Here is a 24,977-nt window from a genome sequence, read left to right on the forward strand (position 1 = left end):
AAGGAATTTGTGTATTGACTATGGGGGTTGGCAATGATGTGATGAGCTCCAGAACAGAGAGAGTCTAGTTACTAAGGAATTTGTGTATTGATAATGGGGGTTGGCAATGATGTGATTTGCTCCAGAACAGAGAAAGTCTGGTTACTAAGGAATTTGTGTATTGATTATGGAGGTTGGCAATGATGTGATGATCTCCAGAACAGAGAAAGTCTGGTTACTAAGGAATTTGTGTATTGATTATGGGGTTGGCAATTATGTGATGAGCTCCAGAACAGTGAAAGTCTGGTTACTAAGGAATGTGTGTATTGATAATGGGGGTTGGCAATGATGTGATGAGCTCCAGAACAGAGAAAGTCTGGTTACTAAGGAATTTGTGTATTGATAATGGGGGTTGGCAATTATGTGATGAGCTCCAGAACAGAGAAAATCTGGTTACTAATGAATTTGTGTATTGATTATGGGGGTTGGCAATGATGTGATGAGCTCCAGAACAGAGAAAGTCTGGTTACTAAGGAATTTGTGTATTGATAATGGGGGTTGGCAATGATCTGACGAGCTCCAGAACAGCGAAAGTCTGATTACTAAGGAATTTGTGTATTGATTATGGGGGTTGGCAATGATGTGATGAGGTCCAGAACAGAGAAAGTCTGGTTACTAAGGAATTTGTGTATTGATAATGGGGGTTGGCAATGATGTGATGAGCTCCAGAACAGAGAAAGTCTGTTTACTAAGGAATTTGTCTATTGAAAATGGAAGTTGACAATGATGTAATGAGCTCCAGAACAGAGAAAGTCAAGTTACTAAGGAATTTGTGTATTGATTATGCTGGGATGGCAATGATAGGTAGGGATTCTTTTGCTGCAGGGATGAAGTAGAGAAATAAATTCTGAAGCAAGGAACTTGTGAAAAGAATTCTTGGGGGTAACACTGGCCGGGTCAGGATTAGTAAGGTGATATCACAGAGTAGGGTGAAACTATGCATGATGGTAAATCCTCTCTTTCAGACATCTTTTAGTTTTTCCAATATAGAAAGGTGAACAACGGTTTATTTATTTATTTATTGACATTTGGTGACTGAGAAAGTCTGACTGGATCAGAGACCCATTTTCAGCGGAGGCTCTCGGAGAAAAGCTGCAACAAATACAGAGATTTGTACAATTTATAGACATTTATACAATTTGCAGACATTATACAATTTAAATAATGTAGACGGGTGATATCGTTCAGTAATTCAGGACATGTCTAAATTCTACGTTGGTACTATACACTACTAGAAGAACAGACAATAATAATACGTAAATATGGTGTACACTGATTGTGGTTTTGTGTATTAAAGTTGAAGAATATTAATAAAAAAATAAGTATAAGGTGGTAGGACAGATGAAAATAGAATATAAGGGGTATAGGAGTATGTTAGATAAGGATAGTCATATATTTAAAGGAATAGAGAAAGAATCAGCTTTTGGGTTAAGAAAAAGAGGTTAGCATGATAGTTAATCTGTATGGTATGGGAGTACAATACTGTAAGAGATTTACTAAGGAGAAGCAAGATATAGTTAGTATGTAAGTTAAAAAGGTAGGGAGGTGGATAAAAGGAAACAGAAGCGAGAAGAGGAGAAACTGGGAGATAGAGTCTAAAGCAGAAATTTGGGGTAAAAGGAGAAGGGGCAGGGAGAAAGAGATGAAGAGTAAGAAGCAGGTGGAGAAGGAAGACAGTTGAGAGACATGGAATTAATTGTAGTTATCATTCGTTAAGGAACAAGGGCAAGTATGAGTGCTGAGAAGGTACATTTTTAGTGTAAGCCTGAAAGTCTTAAAGGTATCTAAGGCACTATATTCGCAGGCAAGGCATTCCATAGGTTTGCATTGCTATAGGAGTAGAGATTGTGACCATCTCTTTTGTTAGGTTTGTATACAGTTAAAAGCTGTTTGTTAGTGGAACAGAGACTTCTGCATGAGGTGTAGGACTGTAAGATAGATTTTTAGATGGGCAGATATCTGGTTTGTATCTTATTTTGTGTGCAAGAGATAACTGTACAAAATAAAGATGATGGGGGAATTTAAGTCAGTTTAATTCATTAAGAGCATAACAGTGGTATGAATTGTTAGATAAACCTGTGGCAAATTTAGCTATTTTGTAATAGTATGAGTGAAGCTTATTCTTTAGGAACATATGAAGGTTGGGGAAAATGGGGCCCCATGCAGGATGAAGGGAAGCAAGAAGGTATTGACAAGTGTTATTCTGGAAAGTTCGTCCATGAAATGTTTGTGTCTGTAAAGTTGTCCCAGTTTGAAATGTGTTTTTTAATGGCATTAAGTATATGTTGCTCAAAAGCGAGTTCATCATGTATGGTGAGACCAAATAACTTTGCCTGAGTTACAGTTTCAATCTCTATATTGTTTTACGAGTATATTTTGAAATCATGTCAAAGTGCTTTTGGTGTAAACAACAGAAATTTACTTTTATTGGAATTGACTAACAAATGTGCTTCATTTAGCCAAAGGTTCAATATATTTGAAGGCATCTTGTGTTATTTTTAAGAGATGTTGGAGGTTGTTGGAGGAGGAGGAGGAGAAAATGGTGGAATCATAAGCGTATTGAATGAGTGAGCTTTGAAAGGAGGAAATGTGAAGGTTACATGTGCACATAAAGTTCAAGTCATGACATAATCCAGGTCTGAAGAGTCACAATCAGCAATACAATTTATATTAAAAACATCCCCTGTTACAAGATGTTGAAAAAAGAGGTAATATTGCTGTATTTCTTTTCAACATATTATTAGAAAGGGAGTTTTAGCTAATTTGTGGCAAAGCATGTGGATTAATATGGTGATGCACATGGTTTTAAATTTAGTGCTTTACAAACTATTAATTCTGCAATTTGTAGAGTGAATGATATTGTAGCTATTAATTATGATTTTAAAATTTAAATGGATTGTATGTCTTAATGGTCTGAATGTGCCAGGTTTAAATGAATCATGTTCTGTAAAACCTGTTTTACAGTTACGTGGTTTATATCACTAATTGTTTTGACCAAATGAATAATTAATTAATTTAATTTATTTATTGACTATACAGTATTTAAATGTTCTTTGGTGGGAATGTTCTTGATGCACCTGATGAAGTATATTTTTAATAAGAAAGCTTGTTGTTTTCAATTAAATATTTTACAGCCACATTATTATCTGCTTATCTTTATTTTACTTTAATTATTAAACAGTTATCTCTCTAGAATTACTTTGTCTCTGTATCACTTTAAATAATTCAACTAAACCTTGCATGGGTAATTTTTCTGTTTCAGTCTATAAGTTAACACTGCACCAGGACTGCTACAAGTCCAGTGTTACTTTCATCGCTTTATTTAAATGGAGCACATGTTGATAGAAATGAGTTTTCTTTTTATCGTTTTATTTAAAAGGACCACATGTTGATAGAAATGAGTTTTCCTTTTATTGTTTTATTTAAAAGGAGCACATGTTGATAGAAATGAGTTTTCCTTTTATCATTTTATTTAAAAGGAGCACATGTTGATAGAAATGAGTTTTTCTTTTATCGCTTTATTTAAAAGGAGCACATGTTGATAGAAATGAGTTTTCCTTTTATCGTTTTATTTAAAAGGAGCACATGTTGATAGAAATGAGTTTTTCTTTTATCGCTTTATTTAAAAGGAGCACATGTTGATAGAAATGAGTTTTCCTTTTATCATTTTATTTAAAAGGAGCACATGTTCATAGAAATGAGTTTTCCTTTTATCGTTTTATTTAAAAGGAGCACATGTTGATAGAAATGAGTTTTCCTTTTATTGTTTTATTTAAAAGGAGCACATGTTGATAGAAATAATGTTGATAGAAATGAGTTTTCCTTTTCTGCTCTCCATCAATGCTTATTAACTCTTCTGTCTTTGAAATATGAAAAGCCAGTCTGTAAAGAACACCTGTTCCTAAACAATTTTATACATTATTTTATGCAGATCCTCCACCGACCGCATACATTCCAACAGATTTTGTTGATCCTGACTATGATGATGGTAAGAGTATGATTTTGTCTAAGACCGTGTCACTTTTGATGCTGTTTTTGTATAACTTAAAACATCCACGAAAGACAGAACAGTACAGGTAACCTTTCTTTTGCACCTGATGCTATGAGAATCTTCTGTGAGTGCCAGTGAAATTTAGGAAATACTCAATGTGGCAGTGTGTGTTGTCTTAACTTTAGTTTGCCATTGTTAACCAATCTAGACTTTGTCAGTAAAATTTATTTTGTTTTTAAAAGTGATGCCCAAACCATAACATCTTTAAAGTGACCTTATCATTGTCATGCCATTCAGTTCCTATGTCTTCAGAACAGGATTCAGGACTACGATTGTTTTCTGGGCAGATATTATCCTCAAAATGTACGGATAAAGGATTCCTAAAAAGGTGAAATATTTATAGTCTTAAAGAAAGTACTGAAGAGTGCCAGCCTGTTCTTCCGACTTCAACAAGTTCCTAGATGTTCCACAAAACCATGATTTACTATTTGAATAACTATTTAGGTCTAGTAACATGTAAAAGCCCTCTGAAGGCTACATGCTGTCACTTGCAGGATCTCTCACTCCTTGCCCCTCCTAACTACTTTCACTGTTAATCAGTAATTTTCCATTAACTGTTACTTCATTCTCAGCAACTGGTTATGCAGTTATTATCTTTACAAATCAGTAAGGAATACATACTGTACTTCAATATGACTTTATCCAGGTGTTATTCCTCAAACACCTAACTATGAAAACCTCCAAAAAGAAAACCCTGCTATTTAGCATGTAGTCATTTCTGAAGAACATCTTTTTTATAAAAACAACAGCCAGAAGTTGAAGTGTCGGCGGTGAAATCTAAAAATTCTGTTACTTAGAACTCAGAATCCTTCCCTCTTATGTATTGCACATGTAAAAGCCCCAATAAACAAGGCCTTAAAAAGCTCTGAATCTGCTCTAAAGTCACTAGACTGCTAACCCCCTTTCTTATAATAACCCAATCAAAAATAGCCTATTTGAACAAACTGGACATGAGAATGCCCTTGCACAAAATGGAACCTGTGAGCAACATAACGCTGTCTCTGATCACTCTAAAACTATCACATCATCAGCCTATAAACAGGAGAGAACCACGTTCCTTGTGGTGCTCTGCTGACTGACTCTGTTTCAGCTAATGCAAATTCACAAGCTCTAGGCCATGACTACCATCCTCAACAAGCCAACCCATTTCCATTAATAATTAAGGTATCAAAAACAAAGGTGGCATCATCCTACACATTTTCCATAGGCAAAGGGTTTTCTATTCTTTAGGTCCCACATTATAGAACCAGCTATCAGATGGTCTCAGAAATGCCTGACCACTCACCTTTGGGTCTATATTAAATCAGTGAATGCTTAAAAAAGCGAACACTGATTTATCAACCCCATGCAAGTGAAAGCTTACACTCCTGAACACTCGGAACAGCGATTTTTTTCCCTGGGAAAGAAATCGTTTATATGCCGTTTTGTTATTTTGCTGTTTCATGCTTTCAAATTCAATCAAGACACATTTGAAGGATTGCACCTTTGAGTATATATTAGGAACTCTTACCTTCCATGAAAATGCTCAAAAATTATTAGCAAAATGAGACAAAGGTCAGTGTGCCTAGAACAGTCCCTAACCCTTTTATTATCAGCCGAATGTCATACACAATAATATGACATAAATCATTTTCTCTCTATACTTCTTGTTATGAAAGTCAGAATGACCTTGTTGGTAACACATCTGTCATTGTACAGGAAGATTGTGGGTTCTAGTCTCAGGTGTGGAATGAATAAGTAACTAAAACACTGCCATCTAAGTGCAGTACATGGGAACTCCTTGCATATTTACTTATTACATGCCCAAATACTTCAGATGAAATTTTAAACTTGGGTTCTTTCTTGAATTTCTGGTTTTGATGCTGCCCTATGTCTTGGTAAAAGTAAGAGAACTGAATTTAGTTAGTTAGTTAGTCAGTAGTTAGTTAGTTAGTTAGTTAGTTAGTTAGTTAGTTAGTTAGTTAGTTAGTTAGTTAGTTAGTTATTAAAAGTAAGAGAATTTTAGTTAGTTAGTTACTTTTTTAATTTTGCATTTGGTTATCAGGAAGGACTAAAATGGTCATACAAGTCCTTTTTCAACAGATGTATGGGGGGAAAAGCTCCAAAAAACATATTTAGTGAGAGAAGGATTTACAAAGAAATTATAGTAGTCACTTTGTAAGTATAAAACATATTTGAAATATAGAGATTATTGATTCAGCACAGACTAGAGTTAGGTGGTTGGCATAATGGTTAAGATGCTTACATTAAAGACACAAGGTTTGGGTTTGATTCTCAGATGGGATAATTGGCTCGACTTAAAATGGCCCACAAGAGCACTTAGCCTGGTACTAATCTATGAACCTACAAACCTATGTGTCTTGGTGTGTGTGATAAGTAGCACTGTCAAAGAAGAAAAAATAAAAAAATGGGGGATTGCATAGAACAAGGAATTTTTCGGGCATAAGCCAGATGTAAAAGAGTGGGAGCAGGAGTACAAGAAGAGAAAGTGATCAAGAGTTAGATGTTAACAAATCCAAAAATGGTAAAATGTGTAAACATACAGAGGAATGAGTGCAAATGTGGGTGAGGAGGAACAGCACTCTTAATCTCCATGATCAAGGTTACAAAACAAGGGTTCACATCAACATTTATTAAAATTTTAGTAGAAATTCTGTTTGAGAGGAATAGTTGGGGGGGGGGGACAACTGATTATCAAAGAGTAGAAAAGCAATGGCAGACCTTAGATTAAGGAGACAAGTGTGGAGATTTTTCTTGGAACTGTTTTCAGTCTGGGGTTCTCTGAGGGCAGATTGCATCTGGTTGCAGACTTGGCAACATGGCATGAGTACAGGGATTTAACATGTGTATGTCAGGCCTTGCCTGGTAGGCCAGGTATTGTCCTTTAGATCAGAGTTCTCTTACGGGACAATACCAGTTCATCTGTGAGATCAGAGAAAGACATTTGGGTGGGTGATGCGGTATAGAGTGGGCTGCCTTCAACTGAGTGTACTGAACAAAGCTGACAAATTCCATCCAGTTGCTTTTATGTAGAATAGTGCTGTGGTGAGTTCTACTAGGGAGATCGAAGGCAAAGTTTACTATTTTGTTGTAGCATTGTTCTAGTCTTTGTTGTTGAGTAGTATGAACGCTAGCACAGAATGGGCAGCTTAAAATAGACTGAGTAGGAGTTAAGTACTGCTTGTACTCTTTTACACTTGTCTTGTGAGATAGGTTTTGAGTCTGTGCAAGGCATCTAGCTTTTGATGATTTTTATGACCTTGGGGGATATATGGAGGTCAAATTTGAATTTATTGTACGTGGATTTATGGAGGTCAAATTTTAATTTATTGTACAGGGTAACTCCAAATAGTTTGATATTTAGGACAATATCCAAGATAATATTGCTGGAATAGGTCCTGGAAAGCATGTCTGACAAGACTGGATCCAGGTAAGAAGAGCTTGACTTTTTTTTAAACATTAAGTGTATTAGGTCATGTTGTTGGAGCCACAGGTCAGTCGAGGAGTATGATTATTAAGTGTATTAGGTCATGTTGTTGGAGCCACAGGTCAGTTGAGGAGTATGATTATTAAGTGTATTAGGTCATGTTGTTGGAGCCACAGGTCAGTTGAGGAGTATGATACCTGGCTTTGATTTGCAATTCATTAATGAATGGGGAAGAGCAAACTTGGGTGTTGTCATCTACATACTGAATAAGTGATGGAGTGGATGGAACCAATATGTAGGTCATTGGCAAATGTATTAAACAGCCAGTTGTCCAATACAGAGCCTTGAGGGACACTTATGCTAAGAGGAAGGAAGGAACAGTATGTGTTTGCTATCTGGCACATTGTATTTAATGGTGTTGGTTCTAGATAGGTTCTGAGTAGTCAGCTTGTTGAGTTGTTTAGACTGGAAGACTGTGTCAAATGCCTTTGAGAGATAAAGGGAAGAGGTAGAAACTGATAGAACTGCAGGAAGCTTTATTATATCTAGTTTATTTATTTACTGACCAAGCACGTACACTGGTTCATGGGACATTTTTAGGTAAAACTCAGGCCAAGATGGCAGTAATTACAATATCTGGTTACGTAGGTCATTCTGAGTAAGCAAGTGGTGTGCAAGGTGATAGCTTCTATTACAACAAGTAAATGAGTTTTATATGGTAAACTGGTCTTATTGATATAACAATGCTGTCATTTTCTGTTTTTTATTGATTATACAATGAGTGTTAATTGACCCCAGGAAGATCGGTATAGTGGGAAACAAAATTAAAAGAGTAGGATCTGAAAATTGCAATATGTTTATGACATGCAAGGTAGCAATTATGAGAGACCTAGTTAGAAAGGGCATAATACCAAAATATGAGACTGATTTTCAAGTGGAGGTCAAGTGGAAATAAAAATTGGGGAGTATACAAGTAGGTAGGAATAAAGAAGTACATAACATGGAGAGATGAAGAACATGACATTTGATTACTAGAGTAAGGAATGTTAAATAGAGAAGCAAGCAGAAATAAAAAGCTGGGTTCCCAATAACAGGAAGAAATATAGTCATATATATTATATCACATAGCTGATATAACTTAATATCACACACAATATATCAGCTCTGAAGATGAAACTTTTCCAAGCTGCCTTCAGCATTTCCCTTTCCCATTACACATCACTATCCTCTCACATTTTCCGTTCTCATGTGGTAGCACTGCGGCGGGAAAAGAAAAAAGACAGAGGAGGGGGAAAAAAGCTCCACATCTGTACACTAAAATGGTGGATGGAAGGAGGGTATGTTACAGAAAATGGTATTTTACAGCATTATGATAGCGACATCACTTTCATGTCTGATAAGAAGAGATCCATCTTTTGTAACTGAGTCTCTGCCTAATTCTCCTGGATGACGGGCATCATGTTAATATAATACAGATTAAAGTAGCCGTGACAGAAGACCTGAACCTGAAAATAATATCCACCTTATAATGCTTTACAAAATTACTGAAAGAAAACAAGGTTCAGCAGTTCAAATATTATTCACAGTAGCATTACAGCTACAGTTAGTGGGATTTACCCAGTCAGCAAAGGATAAATCTAATAAATAAAGTTATTTTGTCCAAGAATGAAGAAAACGTCCTGAATACTTATACCAGGAAACAAGGAGAATGATAACTATTTACAAAAGGGTGAATCCCCCCCCCTCCAGCAACAACAAAAAACACTAGGAAACAAGGAGAATGATAACTATATACAAAAGGGTGAACCCCCCCCCCCCACAACAACATAAACAACACTAGGAAACAAGGAGAATAATAACTATATACAAAAGGGTGACCCCACCCCCCGGGCAACAACGAAAACATCACTAGGAAACAATGAGAATGATAACTATATAAAAAAGGGTGAACCCCCCCTGGCAACAACATAAACAACAATAGGAAACAAGGAGAATGATAACTATATACAAAAGGGTGAAACCTCCCAGGCAACAACAAAAACAACACTAGGAAACAAGGAGAATGAAAACTATATGCAAAAGGGTGAACCCCCCCCCCCGGCAACAACAAAAACAACACTAGGAAACAAGGAGAATGATAACTATATACAAAAGGGAGAACCCCCCTCCCAGCAACAACAAAAGCAACACTAGGAAACAAGGAGAATGAAAACTATATGCAAAATGGTGAAACCCCCAGGCAACAACAAAAACAACAGGAAACGAGGAGAATGATAACTATATACAAAAGGGTGAACGCCCCCAGGCAACAACAAAAACAACACTAGGAAACAAAGAGAATAATAACTATGTACAAAAGGGTGACCCCCCCCCCCGGCAACAGCAAAAACAACACTAGGAAACAAGGAGAATGATAACTCTATAAAAAAGGGTGAACCCCCCCCCCGGCAAAAACAAAAACAACACTAGAAAACAAGGAGAATGATAACTATATACAAAATCGTGACCCCCCCCCCGGCAACAACAAAAACAACACTAAGAAACAAGGAGAATGATAACTATATACAAAAGGGAGACCCCCCCGACAACAACATAAACAACACTAGGAAACAAGGAGAATAATAACTATATACAAAAGGGTGGACCCCCCTGGGCAACAACAAAAACATCACTAGGAAACAATGAGAATGACAACTATATAAAAAAGGGTGAACCCCCCCCTGGCAACAACATAAACAACACTAGGAAACAAGGAGAATGATAACTATACACAAAAGGGTGAACCCCCCCTCGGCAACAACAAAAACAACACTAGGAAAAAAGGAGAATGATAACTATATACAAAGGAATCCACCCCGGCAATAACAAAATCAACACTAGGAAACAAGGAGAATGATAACTATATACAAAAGGGTGAACACCCGGCAACAACAAAAACAACACTAGGAAACAAGGAGAATGATAACTATATACAGAAGGGTGAACCCCCCCCCGGCAACAACAAAAAAAAACACTAGGAAACAAGGAGAATGATAACTATATACGAAAGGGTGATCCGCTGCTCCTGCAACAACAAAAACAACACTAGGAAGCAAGGTGAATCCTAACTATATAAAAAGGGTGACCCCGCAACAACAAAAACACTAGGAAACAAGGAGAATGATAACTATATACAAAGGGTGAACCCCGGCAACAACAGAAACAACACTAGGAAACAAGGCGGATGATAACTATATACAAAAGGGTGAACCCCCCCCTCGGCAACAACAAAAACAACACTAGGAAACAAGGAGAATGATAACTATATACAAAATGGTGACCCCCCCCTTCCCGGCAACAACAAAAACAACACTAGGAAACAAGGAGAATTATAACTATATACAAAAGGGTGAAACCCCCCAGACAACAACAAAAATAACACTAGGAAACAAAGAGAATGATAACTATATACAAAAGGGTGACCCCCCCTCCCGGAAACAGCAAAAACAACACTAGGAAACAAGGAGAATGATAACTATGTACAAAAGGGTGAACCCCCCCCCCCGGCAACAACAAAAACAAGACTAGGAAACAAGGAGAATGATAACTATATACAAAATGGTGAACCCCCCCCCCCCCAGCAACAACAAAAACTACACTAGGAAACAAGAAGAATGATAAATATATACAAAAAGGTGACCCTCCCCCAGGAAACAACAAAAACAACACTAGGAAACAAGCAGAATGATATCTATATACAAAAGGGTGAATCCCCCACCCCGGCAACAACAAAAACAACACTAGGATACAAGGAGAATGATACCTATATATAAAAGGGTGAAACCCCCCCCCCTGGCAACAACATAAACAACACTAGGAAACAAGGAAAATAATAACTATATACAAAGGGTGAACCCACCCCGGCAACAACAAAAACATGACTAGGAAACAATGAGAATGATAACTATATGAAAAAGGGTGAACCCCCCCCCCGACAACAACATAAACAACACTAGGAAACAAGGAGAATGATAACTATATACAAAGGATGAACCCCGGCAACAACAAAAACACTAGGAAACAAGGAGAATGATAACTATATACAAAGGGTGACCCCGGCAATAACAGAAACAACACTAGGAAACAAGGAGAATGATAACTATATACAAAAGGGTAAACCCCCCCCACCTGGCAACAACAAAAACAACACTAGGAAACAAGGAGAATGATAACTAAATACAAAAGGGTGAACCCCCCAGGCAACAACAAAAACAACACTAGGAAACAAGGAGGATGATAACTATATACAAAAGGTTGAACCCCCCCCACCGGTAACAACAGAAACAACACTAGGAAATAAGGAGGATGATAACTATATACAATAGGGTGAAGCCCCCTCGGCAACAACAAAAATAACACTAGGAAACAAGGACATCGATAACTATATACAAAAGGGTGAACCCCCCCCGGCAACAACAAAAACAACACTAGGAAACAAGGAGAATGATAACTATATACAAAAGGGTGAAACCCCCCAGGCAACAACAAAAATAACACTAGGAAACAAAGAGAATGATAACTATATACAAAAGGGTGAACCCCCCCCCCCCGGAAACAGCAAAAACAATACTAGGAAACAAGGAGAATGATGACTATATACAAAAGGGTGACCCCCCCCCCGGCAACAACAAAAAATAGACTAGGAAACAAGGAGAATGATAACTATATACAAAATGGTGACCGCCCCCAGCAACAACAAAAACAACACTAGGAAACAAGGAGAATGATAAATATATACAAAAAGGTGACCCTCCCCAACAAAAACAACACTAGGAAACAAGCAGAATGATATCTATATACAAAAGGGTGAACCCCCCACCCCGGCAACAACAAAAACAACACTAGGATACAAGGAGAATGATAACTATATATAAAAGGGTGAACCCCCCCCCAGCAACAACATAAACAACACTAGGAAAAGTACAGTTTTGTACCTACCATAAATGTAGATGTTCGAGGATCTCCATTGCTGCAGTCCTGACATATGGGTATTCCGCTGTCCACCATCGCCCGAATACCAAAGGGCTAGAACTGGCGTCGGTCATCGGCCGAGACTGACATCAGTGCGTGTCAGTACAAATGCGCATGACCGGCCATAATCTCAGTCTTTCTTGCCTCAGGCGTCAGAATGCAAAAACACCACCCAAACCCCAACCTAAAAGAAAAAGGGGAAGGAGGGAGGAAAATTGGAGTGCAGGAATGGAGATGGTCGAACATGAACACTTAAGGTAGGTAGAAAACTGTACTATGTTCGCCTCCCATTGCTGCAGTCCTGACATATGGGTAGAATCCCAGAGCAATGGAAAAAAGGGAGGCTGGTCAACTAAATAGCATTAGGAGCTGCAGACATGCCCTGTAAGATTGCAGTGGCAAACCCAGCCCTAGACCTAGAATAAAGAGGTAAATGATAATGCGTTGTAAAGGTATGTACAGAACTCCAAGTAGCTGCTTCTAGAATGTCTTTAGTAGCTACCCCTCTCAAAAAAGCAGTAGAAGTGGCCGTAGCCCTAGTAGAATGAGGCCTGATCCCAGCCAGAACATCCTCTCCATGATGAGAGTAACAAAAAGCAATACAATGGCCAATCTACTTGGAAATAGTTTGTTTCGAGACAGCTTTCCCTCGTGAAGTCAAAGCAAAAGAAACAAATAATTGTTGAGATCTTCTGAACTCTCTGGTTCTGCTCAAATAATACCTCAACTGCCTATGTACATCCAAAGAATGCAAAACTTTTTCCCCTTCATTTTGGGGGTTAGCATAAAAAGTAGGCAAATGTATAGATTGGTTCAATGCCACATTAGAAATCACTTTAGGCAGAAAAGTAGGATTAGTACGTAAGGAAACTCTGTCATTGTGAAAAATCAGAAAAGGTTCCACTGCCATGAGGGCCTGTAATTCAGATACCCTTCTAGCAGAAGTAACAGCCAATAAAAAAAGCAGTCTTCCAGGACAACAACTGCAATTCAGCTGTAGCTGCAGGTTCAAAAGGAGGCAGAGTCAGCTTTTCCAAAACAAAATTAAGATCCCAGGTAGGAGTAGGAGCCCTCCGTGGGGGTCTGATATTCTTTGCCCCTCTAAGAAACTGTTTAACCAATGGATGTGAAAATAAAGGAGGGTCACAATCATAGTGAGCAGAAATAGCTGCAGCATGCACTTTTACAGAAGAGAAGGACAAACCCTTGTCCAATAAAATAGTCAAAATAGGCAATTCGACATCAAAGCCTTTAGCTGAACTCCAAAGAAAAAATCTCTTCCATTTACCAGCATAAACTTTTCGAGTACTAGGACGCCTAGCTTCCAAAATAACATCCAAAACTTGTTGAGGGAGCTGAAGGTCCTCCTTCTCTAAAACAGAATGCGCCAGGCTGTCAGGTGTAGGGATTGCACCTTGACATTGAGAAAATGATTGTTTTCCTGAGACAATAAGTGAGAAATCTGTGGTAATGGCCAAGGTGGTACCTGAATTAAGCTCCTCAACAGAGGGTACCAATGCTGACGAGGCCAATCCGGTGCGATAAGGATCATGCAAGGTTTGTCCCTCCTGACTTTCAACAGCACCTTCGGAAGAAGAGGCAAAGGAGGAAAAGCATACGTGAAGGTTGCTCCAACTGAAGGATAGTGCATCTATTTTCCAGGCTTTTGGATGAAATAGCCTTGTGCAAAACAGTGGCAGTTGGAAATTCAGAGGAGAAGCGAACAGATCTATGTCCGGAGTTCCCCAAGCCATTGTCAACTGAAGAAATACCTGAGGGTCCAATTTCCATTCGTGAGGATCCACAATCTGTCTGCTCAGAACATCTGCTAAAGAATTTTGTGCTCCTGGCAGAAACTGTGCTCGAAGAGTGATGTGCAGATTCAAAGCAGTTTCCCATAACAGCATTGCTTGTCTGCAAAGAGGGTAAGAATGAGTTCCCCTTGCTTGTTGATGTACCACATGACAGTCGTGTTGTCTGTTCGAATCAACACCAGTCCTGGTTGAAGTAGGCTTTTGAATCCTTCCAAAGCAAATTGAACTGCCAGCATCTCTTTCATGTTGATATGCAAGTGAAGTAGCTCTGGGGCCCAAAGGTCTTGAATCCATTTTCCTCTGAAATGAGCTCCCCAGGCTGACTCAGGCGTCTGTCGTTAATATCTGACTTGCCTCTGGTTGGGTCACAGAGAGCCCCTTGTTTAGGTGACATTCCTGAGCCCACCACAGAAATTCTCTCTGAATGCAAGGTAGAATCCGAATGACAGTGTCCAAATCGTGGCAGTGTTGAGTCCACACGCTTTTGAGATACCATTGTAGCTTCCTCATATGCAGTCTGGCATTGGGAAGTACTAGAATGCAAGATGCCATGAACCCCAAGGCTTGAAGGACTGTCCTTGCAGTCAGCCTGGACATTACTGATAGCTGTTGGAAGTATAGGTGAAGATTCCTTTGTTTGTCCGGGGTAAGAAATGCCATCTGAGCAGCTGTATTCAGTTTCACACCCAGAAAACACATCTCTCGTGAGGGTACTAGACTGGACTTTATTTAGTTCACAGAATACCCTAGGCATCTTAAAACTGTCATTACATACTGCAGATGTTGAAGAAGTTCGTGCTTGCCTTGAGCCAGAATCAAACAGTCATCCAGATAAGGATAAATTTGAATGCCTTGTAGCCTGAGAAAAGCTATCACTGGAGCCAGGACTTTTGTGAATACCCTGGGTGCAGTAGACAAGCCAAAGGGCAATGCAGAGAACTGATAATGCAAATTCCCATTCCGAAATCTCAGGAATTTCCTGCAACTGGGCCTGATAGGAATGTGAAGATAGGCCTCCTTGAGATCCAGAGTCACCATCCAGTGATCTTTGCCCAGCATAGGTAACAGCTGTTGCAGTGTTAACATCTTGAATTTTGGAAGTTCCAGAAAGGTATTTAGAATGGACAAGTCCAGAATTGGTCTCCAAGTATTTCCTTTCTTTGGCACTAAGAAAAGACGGGAATAAAACCCTGTGCCTCTTTCTGCAGAAGGTACTGCCTGTATTGCTTCCAACTGAAGCAGAGAAGAAATTTGAGTCTGTGCTTCCAGTCTTTGCTGACGAGGCACATCCGGCATACCTTTGAAAGGAGGGAATGTATGAAAATAAAATTTGTAGCCTCGATTTATTATGTCCAACACCCATTTGTCTTGAGTAACCAAATGCCGATTCCTTTTGAAAAGTCTCTGTTTTCCTCCTAGAGGGCTGCCAGCAAGGCAGAGTCCGCAGCTGAAGACACGGGTCATTGGGTCTGTTTCCAAAGGACTGACCCCTGCCCTCCCAGCAGAAGGGGTAGAAGAACTCAAAGACCTAGAAGTAACAGGGCCCTGAGAGGAAGCCCTACCTCTACCTCGCCTCAACCTGCCCTAGATTGATAATCCGAAGAGGGAAAGACCATCCCTTAGCAGGCCAATTCCTACTGAACTTAGGGGCTGAACCTGTAAAAATCCTTAACTGTCTGCATAGACTTAGCTTTTCCTCCATTTTTTTCAAAACTGATTCTACCGGAGGGCCAAAAAGAACATCAGATTGTAGAGGAGCATCCATAATTCGAGTCTTAACATGCTCTGACAAGGTCTGATCTTTAAGCCAAGCATGCCTACGAATAACTGAACTAGTAGCAGCCACCCTGGAAGAAGCCTGTAAAGCATCAAAACCACACTGCAAAGAATGCTTACCAACTTGGTCTGAAGCATGCACTAAATCCTGAAGCTCCTTACATTCAATACCTTCAGCTAAAGCATCTGCTTTACATTTCAATTGGCCCAGCAAATAATTTTGATACCGGAGCATATGAAACTGACAATTTAAAGCTCTCATAGCCAAAGTCGAAGAGGTATACAGTTTTTTACCCCACCTATCCAGGGCCCTAGCATCCTTGTCCAGAGGAACTGGATTCCTAACCAGAGAAGCCCTAACCCCTTTGGGGCCTTGAGTAATAGTTTCTGGATCAGCCCAAGGACTCTTACATAAGTACTAGTGAGCTTCCGGAACCCTGTAGTATCTATCTGGTTTAACCGGGGCAGGAGGCAGAGAATCTGGGTTAAGGGCAGCCTCAGAAAACACATCCTGAACAACATCCAGTACAGGGGGAATAGCCAAGGGCCTATGCTGAGGCAAAAACAAGAATTCTCTTAGTCTTTTACGAGAATCAGAATAATCCTGGCCCTCCCATTTGAAATGTTCCCTCATGGAATGCAAAGTCTCAGAGAAAGAAAAATCTTCTGGAGGGGCCTTAGAGGAGTAGAGTCCTCAGCCTCCGAATCAGAATAAGGAAGGAAATCCTGAAGTTCTTCTACAGAGGAATCTGACTCATTGGAAGACTGAACCAAACCCTCCAACTCTGTCTCTACCCTGGGCCTCTTCACAGGGGGGGCATAGAACCCCTAATTAAAGTAATCAAATCTTCAGCCATCTTTAACATGTGCTTCCTAGGAGCTGGACCCTGGGGACTAGCACCAGCAGGGCAGACTTAGACTTAGAATGGGCTCTGCTTTGAGAAGGAGGAGGCCTAACTACCCTATGAGGGAGGGAACCACTGACATCAGAGAAGCACCCTCAGCCTGGCCTAACACAGGAGAAGCCACTTCCTGCAGTAACAAAGGCTCCCCTTGAGACTCAGGTAAACTTTCAGAAGGAGCCGCTGAAGAAGCCAGTGGTACTACAGAACCGCGTCCGAGTGGGCGCCTCATCCTGTTTGGACCGCAAAGACTTTCTTTGCGTTTCTTAGAAGAACCAGTCGGAGAATCCGGCGGCATGTTATAATTAAAACGTTTACCAAACACCAGCCTAGCACAGTCCAACCGGCGTTTAATAGTACGCTTGTTAAAAGTAGCACAAAAGCGACACCCAACAACGTCGTGCTCAGGCCCTAAACAAGGAATGCAGAGTGAATGGTAATCCCTATGAGGAATCTGTTTCCCACAAGAAATACAGTTATTAACTTTTTCTGACATCCGTCAATACTGAGGCAAGAAAAAGACAAAAGTGTCCCCAACGGGGTACTTAGCCCAACTTGGTCTCCAGTCTGAAACTCGAAAACCGACAATTCCAGAACGCCGAATGGCACTTGCAAATTCTGCTTCTGCTTAGGACCATGCGGCAAGAAAGACTGAGATTATGGCGTCGGTCATGCGCATTTGTACTGACACGTACTGATGTCAGTTTCGGGCGCCGATGACCGACGCTGGTTCCAGCCCTTTGGTATTCGGGCCGATGGTGGACAGCGGAATACCCATATGTCAGGACTGCAGCAATGGGAGATGAAGAACATCAAGGAGAATAATAACTATATACAAAAGGGTGAACCCAACCCCCCCCCCCCCCCCAGGCAACAACAAAAACATCACTAGGAAACAATGAGAATGATAACTATATGAAAAAGGGTGAACCCCACCCTGGCAACAATATAAACAAGAATAGGAAACAAGGAGAATGATAACTATATGAAAAAGGGTGAACCCCACCCTGGCAACAATATAAACAAGAATAGGAAACAAGGAGAATGATAACTATATACAAAAGGGTGAACCCCCCCCCCCAAGCAACAACAAAAACAACACTAGGAAACAAGGAGAATGATAACTATATACAAAAGGGTGAACCCCCCCCACAGCAATAACAAAAACAACACTAGGAAACAAGGAAAATGATAACTATATACAAAAGGGTGACCCCCCCCCACCTGGCAACAACAAAAACAACACTAGGAAACAAGGAGGATGATAACTATATACAAAAGGGTGAAGCCCCCCCCAGCAACAACAAAAACAACACTAGGAAACAAGGAGAATGCTAACTATATACAAAAGTGTGAAACCCCCAAGGCAACAACAAAAACAACACTAGGAAACAAGGAGAATGATAACTATATACAAAAGGGTGAACCCCCCCCCCCCGCAACAACAAAAACAACACTAGGAAACAAGTAGAATGATACCTATATACAATTGGGTGAACCCCCCCGGCAACAACAAAAACAACACTAGGACACGACAATGATAACAATATACAAAAGCGTGAACCCCCCCGCTAACAATATAAACAACACTAGGAAACAAGGAGAATAATAACTATATACAAAAGGATGAACCCTCCTCCCGACAACAACAAAAACAACACTAGGAATCAAGGAGAATGATAACTATATACAAAAGGGTGAACCCCCCCCCGCGGCAACAACAAAAACAACACTAGGAAACAAGGAGAATGAAATCTATATGCAAAAGGGTGAACCCCCCCCCCCTCGGCAACAACAAAACCAACACTAGGAAACAAGGAGAATTATAACTATATACAAAAGGGTGAACCCGCCCCCAGGCAACAACAAAAACAACACTAGGAAACAAGGAGAATTATAACTATATACAAAAGGGTGACCCCCCCCTTCCCGGCAACAACAAAAACAACACTAGGAAACAATGAGAATGATAACTATATACAAAAGGGTGAACCCCCCCCCCCGGCAACAACAAAATCAACACTAGGAAACAAGGAGAATGATAACGATATACAAAATGGTGAACCCACCCCCCCCCCGGCAACAACAAAAACAACACTAGGAAACAAGGAGAATGATAACTATATACAAAAGGGTGAACCCCCCCCAGCAACAACATAAACAACACTAGGAAACAAGGAGAATGATAACTATATACAAAAGGGTGAACCCCCCTGGCCAACAACAAAAACAACACTACGAAACAATGAGAATGATAACTATAAAAAAAGGGTGAACCCACCCCCACCGGCAACAACATAAACAACAATAGGAAACAAGGAAAATGATAACTATATACAAAAGTGTGATACCCCCGGCAACAACAAAAACAACAATAGGAAACGAGGAGAATGATAACTACACACAAAAGGGTGAACCCCCCCCCCCAGGCAACAAGAAAAACAAAGTACAGTTTTGTACCTACCATAAATGTAGATGTTCGAAGATCCACATTGCTGCAGTCCTAACACTTGGGTAGTCCGCTGTCCCAGTCGGCCTGAATACCAAAGTATAAGGCTGACGTCGGTCAAGGCGCATTAGTCTGACGTCAGGACGTCAGGGTACAAATGCGCATGACCGACGTCATATCCTCAGTCTTTTCTTGCCCCAGATGTCAGAAGACCCTAAAAAGATAAGGCCAAAACCAAAAAACACCAAACACTCCTGTACCAAGTATATGTACAATATATACAAAGTTACAAAAGTACAACCCCACCCACACAACCACCCCTAAACACAGAGGGAAGGAGGGAAATTGGACTGCAGCAATGTGGATCTTCGAACATCTACATTTATGGTAGGTACAAAACTGTACTATGTTCTTCATCCCACATTGCTGCAGTCCTAACACTTGGGTAGAATCCCAAAGCAGAGGTAAGGGAGGCTGGCAAATCATAAAGAAGCAGGAGCTGTCAACATGCCCTGCAAAATAGCCGTGGCAAAACCAGCCCTAGATTTAGAGTAGAGAGGAAGGTGGTAATGCTTAGAGAAAGTATGCACTGAACTCCAAGTAACTGCCTCCAAAATATCCTTAGTTGCCACCCCCCTTAGAAATGCTGTTGAAGTGGCAGTAGCCCTAGTGGAATGAGGCCTAATCCCAGCTGGAATCTCCTTGCCATGATGGGAATAACAAAATGCAATGCAAAACCCAATCCACTTAGAAATAGTTTGTTTTGACACAGGCTTGCCCTGAGAACTCAAAGCAAAAGAAACAAACAACTGCTGAGACTGCCTAAAATCCTTAGTCCTGCTTAAATAATAACGCAACTGCCTGTGTACATCTAAAGTGTGCAAAATCTTTTCCCCTTATTTTGGGGATCTGCATAAAAAGTAGGCAAATGAATAGTTTGGGTTAAAGCCTCACTAGAAACCACGTTAGGCATAAAGGAAGGATTAGTGCGTTATGATACCCTATCCTTATGGAAAAGCAAAAAGGCTCAACCGCCATAAGGGCCTGCAATTCAGAAACCCTTCTTGCAGAAGTAATGGCCAACAAAAAGCAGTCTTCCATGACAAGTATTTCAATTCAGCAGTAGCCGCAGGCTCAAAAGGTTGTAGAGTAAGTTTCTCCAACACAAAATTGAGATCCCAAGCAGGAGTAGGAGCTCTACGTGGGGGTCTTATATTCTTTGCCCCTCTAAGAAATTGCTTGAACAAAGGATGAGAAAACAATGGTGGGTCACAATCATAGTGAGCTGAAATTGCTGCAGCATGAATCTTAATGGAAGAGAAAGACAAACCTTTGTCCAATAACTCAGTAAGATATTGAAGAGCCACACTCAAATCAGGCTCAGAAACCTCCAAATCCTTTGCTGCACTCCAAAATAAAAATCTCTTCCATTTTTCTGCGTACACTTTCCTTGTACTAGGTCTTCTGGCTTCCATAATCACATTCAAAACTTGTTGAGGAAGTTGAGACCTGCTGTGGTTCAAAACAGAATATGCCAGGCTGTTAGATGAAGAGAGTGAAGCTTGACATTGAGTAGATGACCGTCCCTCTGAGACAATAGGTGTGGAATCAAAGGTAAAGGCCATGGAGGCTTCCTTACCAGACTCCTCAGTAATGGGTACCAGTGTTGACGAGGCCAATCTGGAGCTATTAAAATCATCCTTGGCTTGTCTTGTCTGACCTTTAGGAGTACCTTTGGGAGGAGAGGCAGAGGTGGAAAGGCATACACATGAAGATTTTTCCAACTGAAAGAAAGAGCATCCACTTTCCAAGCTGTGTGATGAAACCTTTCGTGCAAAACTTTGGCAGCTGGTGGTTTAGTGGAGAAGCGAACAGATCTATGTCTGGAGTTCCCCATGACACTGTCAAGTTCAAATACATGAAGATCCAGTTTCCACTCATGGGGATCCATGATTTGCCTGCTTAACACATCTGCTAAGGAGTTCTGTGCTCCGGCAGAAACCTTGCCTGAAGATTTAGTTGCAAGCTGAGCGCAGTCTCCCACAAAATCATTGCTTGCCTGCATAGAGGATAAGAATGTGTTCCCCTTGTTTGTTGATGTACCACATGACAGTTGTGTTGTCTGTTAGAATCAACACCTGCCCTGGAAGAAGTAACTCCTTGAAAGCCATTAATGCAAACTGGACTGCTAACATCTCCTTCATGTTGATATGTAGATGCTGTAGTCTGGCAGGCCACTTGTCTTGTATCCACTTTCCATTCAGATGAGCTCCCCAAGCTATGTCTGAGGCATCTGTCGTTAGAATCTGACCGCCTCTGGCCGGGTCACAGAGAGTCCCTTGTTTAGGTGACATTCCTGAGCCCACCACAAAAATTCCTTTTGAATGCAAGGTATTATTTGAATGACAGTGTCCAAATCCTGGCAGTGCTGTGTCCATACATTTTGAGATACCATTGCAGCTTCCTCATATGCAGTTTGGCATTGGGAAGCACCAGAATACAAGATGCCATGAACCCTAAGGCTTGAAGGACTGTCCTTGCAGTCAGCCGGACTGAAGAGATAGTTGATGGAAGTAAAGGAAAGATTCTTTTGTTTGTCCGGGGTTAAAAGGCCATCTGGGTTGCTGTATTCAGTCTCACACCCAGAAAGCACATGTCTTGAGAGGGTACTAGACTGGACTTTATTTCGCTCACAGAATACCCCAGGCATCTTAGCACTGCTATCACATATTCCAAATGCTGAAAAGGTCTTCCTTTTCTTGAGCCAGAATCAGGCAGTCGTCCAAGTAAGGATAGATTTGTATTCCTTTTAGCCTGAAGTAAGTTATCACTGGAGCCAGAACTTTTGTGAATACTCTGGGTGCAGTAGATAAGCCAAAGGGCAATGCAGAGAACTGATAATGGGAATTCCCAGCTCGAACGCAGATACTTCCTGCAACTTAGTCTGATAGGCACATGAAGGTAAGCCTCCTTGAGATCTAAAGTTACCATCCAGTGATCTTTGCCCAGCAGAGGTAAAAGCTGTTGTAACGTCAACATTTTGAACTTGGGAATGTCCAGATAAGTGTTGAGGATAGATAAATCCAAAATTGGTCTCCACGTGTTCCCCTTTTTTGGTACTAGGAACAGGCGAGAATAAAATCCTAGGCCCCTTTCTGGCACAGGAACCGGCTGAATGGCCCCTATTTGGAGTAACAGAGAAATTTGTTTGTGAGCCTCTTTTCTTTGTAGAGGAGGAATGTCTGGCATGCCTTTGAAAGGAGGCAAGGTATGGAAATAAAACCTGTAACCGTGGTGAATGATATCCAATACCCATCTGTCTTGGGTAATTAAACTCCAATTTTCTTTGAAAAGTGCCAGCCTTCCTCCCAAAGGTGCTGCCAGGCAGAAGGCTCTGGCAGCTGAAAAGGCAGGTCATTGGGTCTGTTTCAAAGGACTGACCCCTGCCCTCACCAGAAGACTGAGCAGGTGAACTCCTGTTCTAGGCCTAAAAGAACTTTGAGCTCTGCCCCTACCACGTCTAGACCTACCCCTAGACTGGGAATCATAAGAAGGATATGTCCACCCCTTAGTAGGCCAATTTCTACTAAACTTCGGAGGCTGAACCTGCAAAAAATCTTTAACAGTCTGCATAGACTTAGCCTTGTCCTCCATTTTCTTTAAAACTGCTTCCACAGGCGAACCAAACAACACATCAGACTGTAACGGAGCATCTAAAATCCTTGTCTTAACATGCTCAGCTAAATTCTGATCCCTCAGCCAGGCGTGCCTGCGAAGAACAGAACCAGTGGCAGCCACCCTCGAGGAGGCCTGCACAGCATCAAAACCACATTGCAAGGAATGCTTACCCACCTGTTCAGAAACATGAACTAAATCCTGCAACTCTTTACACTCAATACCTTCCGCCAGAGCATCCACCTTCGACTTCAATTGTGAAAGGAGATAATTTTGGAATTTTAACATGTGGAACTGGCAATTCAAAGCCCTCATGGCTAAAGTGGAAGAAGTATACACCTTCTTTCCCCATCTATCCAAAGCCCTTGCCTCTTTATCAGGAGGAACAGGATTTTTAACAACAGAAGCCTTAACACCTTTAGGCCCCTGAGAAACAGTTTCCGGGTCTGCCCTAGGACTCTTAAAAAGGTACTTATGAGCTTCAGGCACCCTATAATACCTATCCGGTTTAACTGGGGCAGGAGGCAAAGAATCAGGGTTCAGGGAAGCCTCTGCAAAAACATCTTCCACCACATCCAGAACAGGAGGTATAGCTAAAGTCCTATGCTGGGGTAAAAACAAAAATTCCCTAAGCCTCTTCCTGGAATCAGAGAAATCTTGACATTCCCATTTAAAATGCTCCCTCATGGAATGAAGAGTCTCTGAAAAAGAAAAATCCTCAGGAGGAGAAGCCGAAGGAGTAGAATCATCTACATCAGAATCAGAATAAGGAGGAAACTCCTGTAAGTCTTCAGCCGAAGACTCAGAAGCCTCCGAACACTGCTCAAAACTCTCAAGCTCAGGTTCCACCCTAGGCCTCTTATCAGGAGGGGGCATAGAACCTCTAATCATAGTAATCAAATCTTCTGCCATTTTAAGCATATGTTTCTTAGGCAAAGACCCTGAAGAACTAGGAGAGACACCCACTGAAGTTAAACCTGGCCTGCCTCTCAAAGAAGCCTTGGAAACAGAAGGGGAGGGCCTAACCACCTTAGGAAGGGAGGCGAGAACAGCCACCTGAGAAGCCCCTTCAGCCTGGCCTACCTCCTGAGAGGACACATCTTGTAACAGTAAAGTCTCTCCCTGAGACTCCAAAGAAACTTCTGGCAGAACCCCCGGCTCCACCGAGCCTTCTAAAGAACCAACGTCCGGGACAGACGGTTCTTCCAACCTAGGCTTTGCTGCTTTGTCCTTGCGCTTTTTAGGCGAAGCGCCGGAGCATCCGGCGGCATTTTATAATTACAACGCTTCCCAAAAACTAACCTGGCACAGTCTAATCTTCTCTTTATAGTGCGTTTGTTAAATCTAGCACAAGAGCGACATCCAACAACGTCGTGCTCAGGCCCTAAGCAAGGTATACACAAGGTATGGTAATCCCTATGAGGTATCTGTTTCCCACAAGAAATACAGTTATTCACTTTTTCTGACATCCGGTTAAATACTGAGGCAAGAAAAAACAAAATATTCCCCAACGGGGTACTTAGCCAACTTTGATTCGGTCTGAAACTCCGACTTCAGAAAATTTCAGAACGCCAACCTGCACTCGCAATACTGCTTCTGCATCGGACCATGCGGCAAAAAAGACTGAGGATATGGCGTCGGTCATGCGCATTTGTACCCTGACGTCCTGTCGTCAGACTAATGCGCATTGACCGTCAGCCTTATACTTTGGTATTCGGGCCGACTGGGACAGCGGACTACCCAAGTGTTAGGACTGCAGCAATGTGGGATGAAGAACATCACTAGGAAACAAAGAGAATAATAACTATGTACAAAAGGGTGACCCCCGCCCCGG

At 41.0% G+C, this 24,977-nt stretch overlaps 1 protein-coding gene across 1 annotated transcript in view; it reads left to right on the top strand.

Annotated features, from left to right (window-relative positions):
- Positions 1-24,977, top strand: part of LOC122813982 (programmed cell death 1 ligand 1-like) — a 302,867-nt gene that overhangs the window by 224,654 nt on the left and 53,236 nt on the right. Inside the window, exon 3 of the mRNA XM_044086549.1 lies at positions 3,971-4,027. Within this exon, the coding sequence (XP_043942484.1) occupies positions 3,971-4,027 (57 nt within the window). The remainder of the gene's footprint in view (positions 1-3,970; positions 4,028-24,977) is intronic.

The sequence above is a fragment of the Protopterus annectens genome, chromosome 10.part0 (genome assembly GCF_019279795.1).
Source record: "Protopterus annectens isolate FY-2018-M chromosome 10.part0, PAN1.0, whole genome shotgun sequence".
NCBI classification, from domain to species: Eukaryota; Metazoa; Chordata; order Ceratodontiformes; family Protopteridae; genus Protopterus; species Protopterus annectens.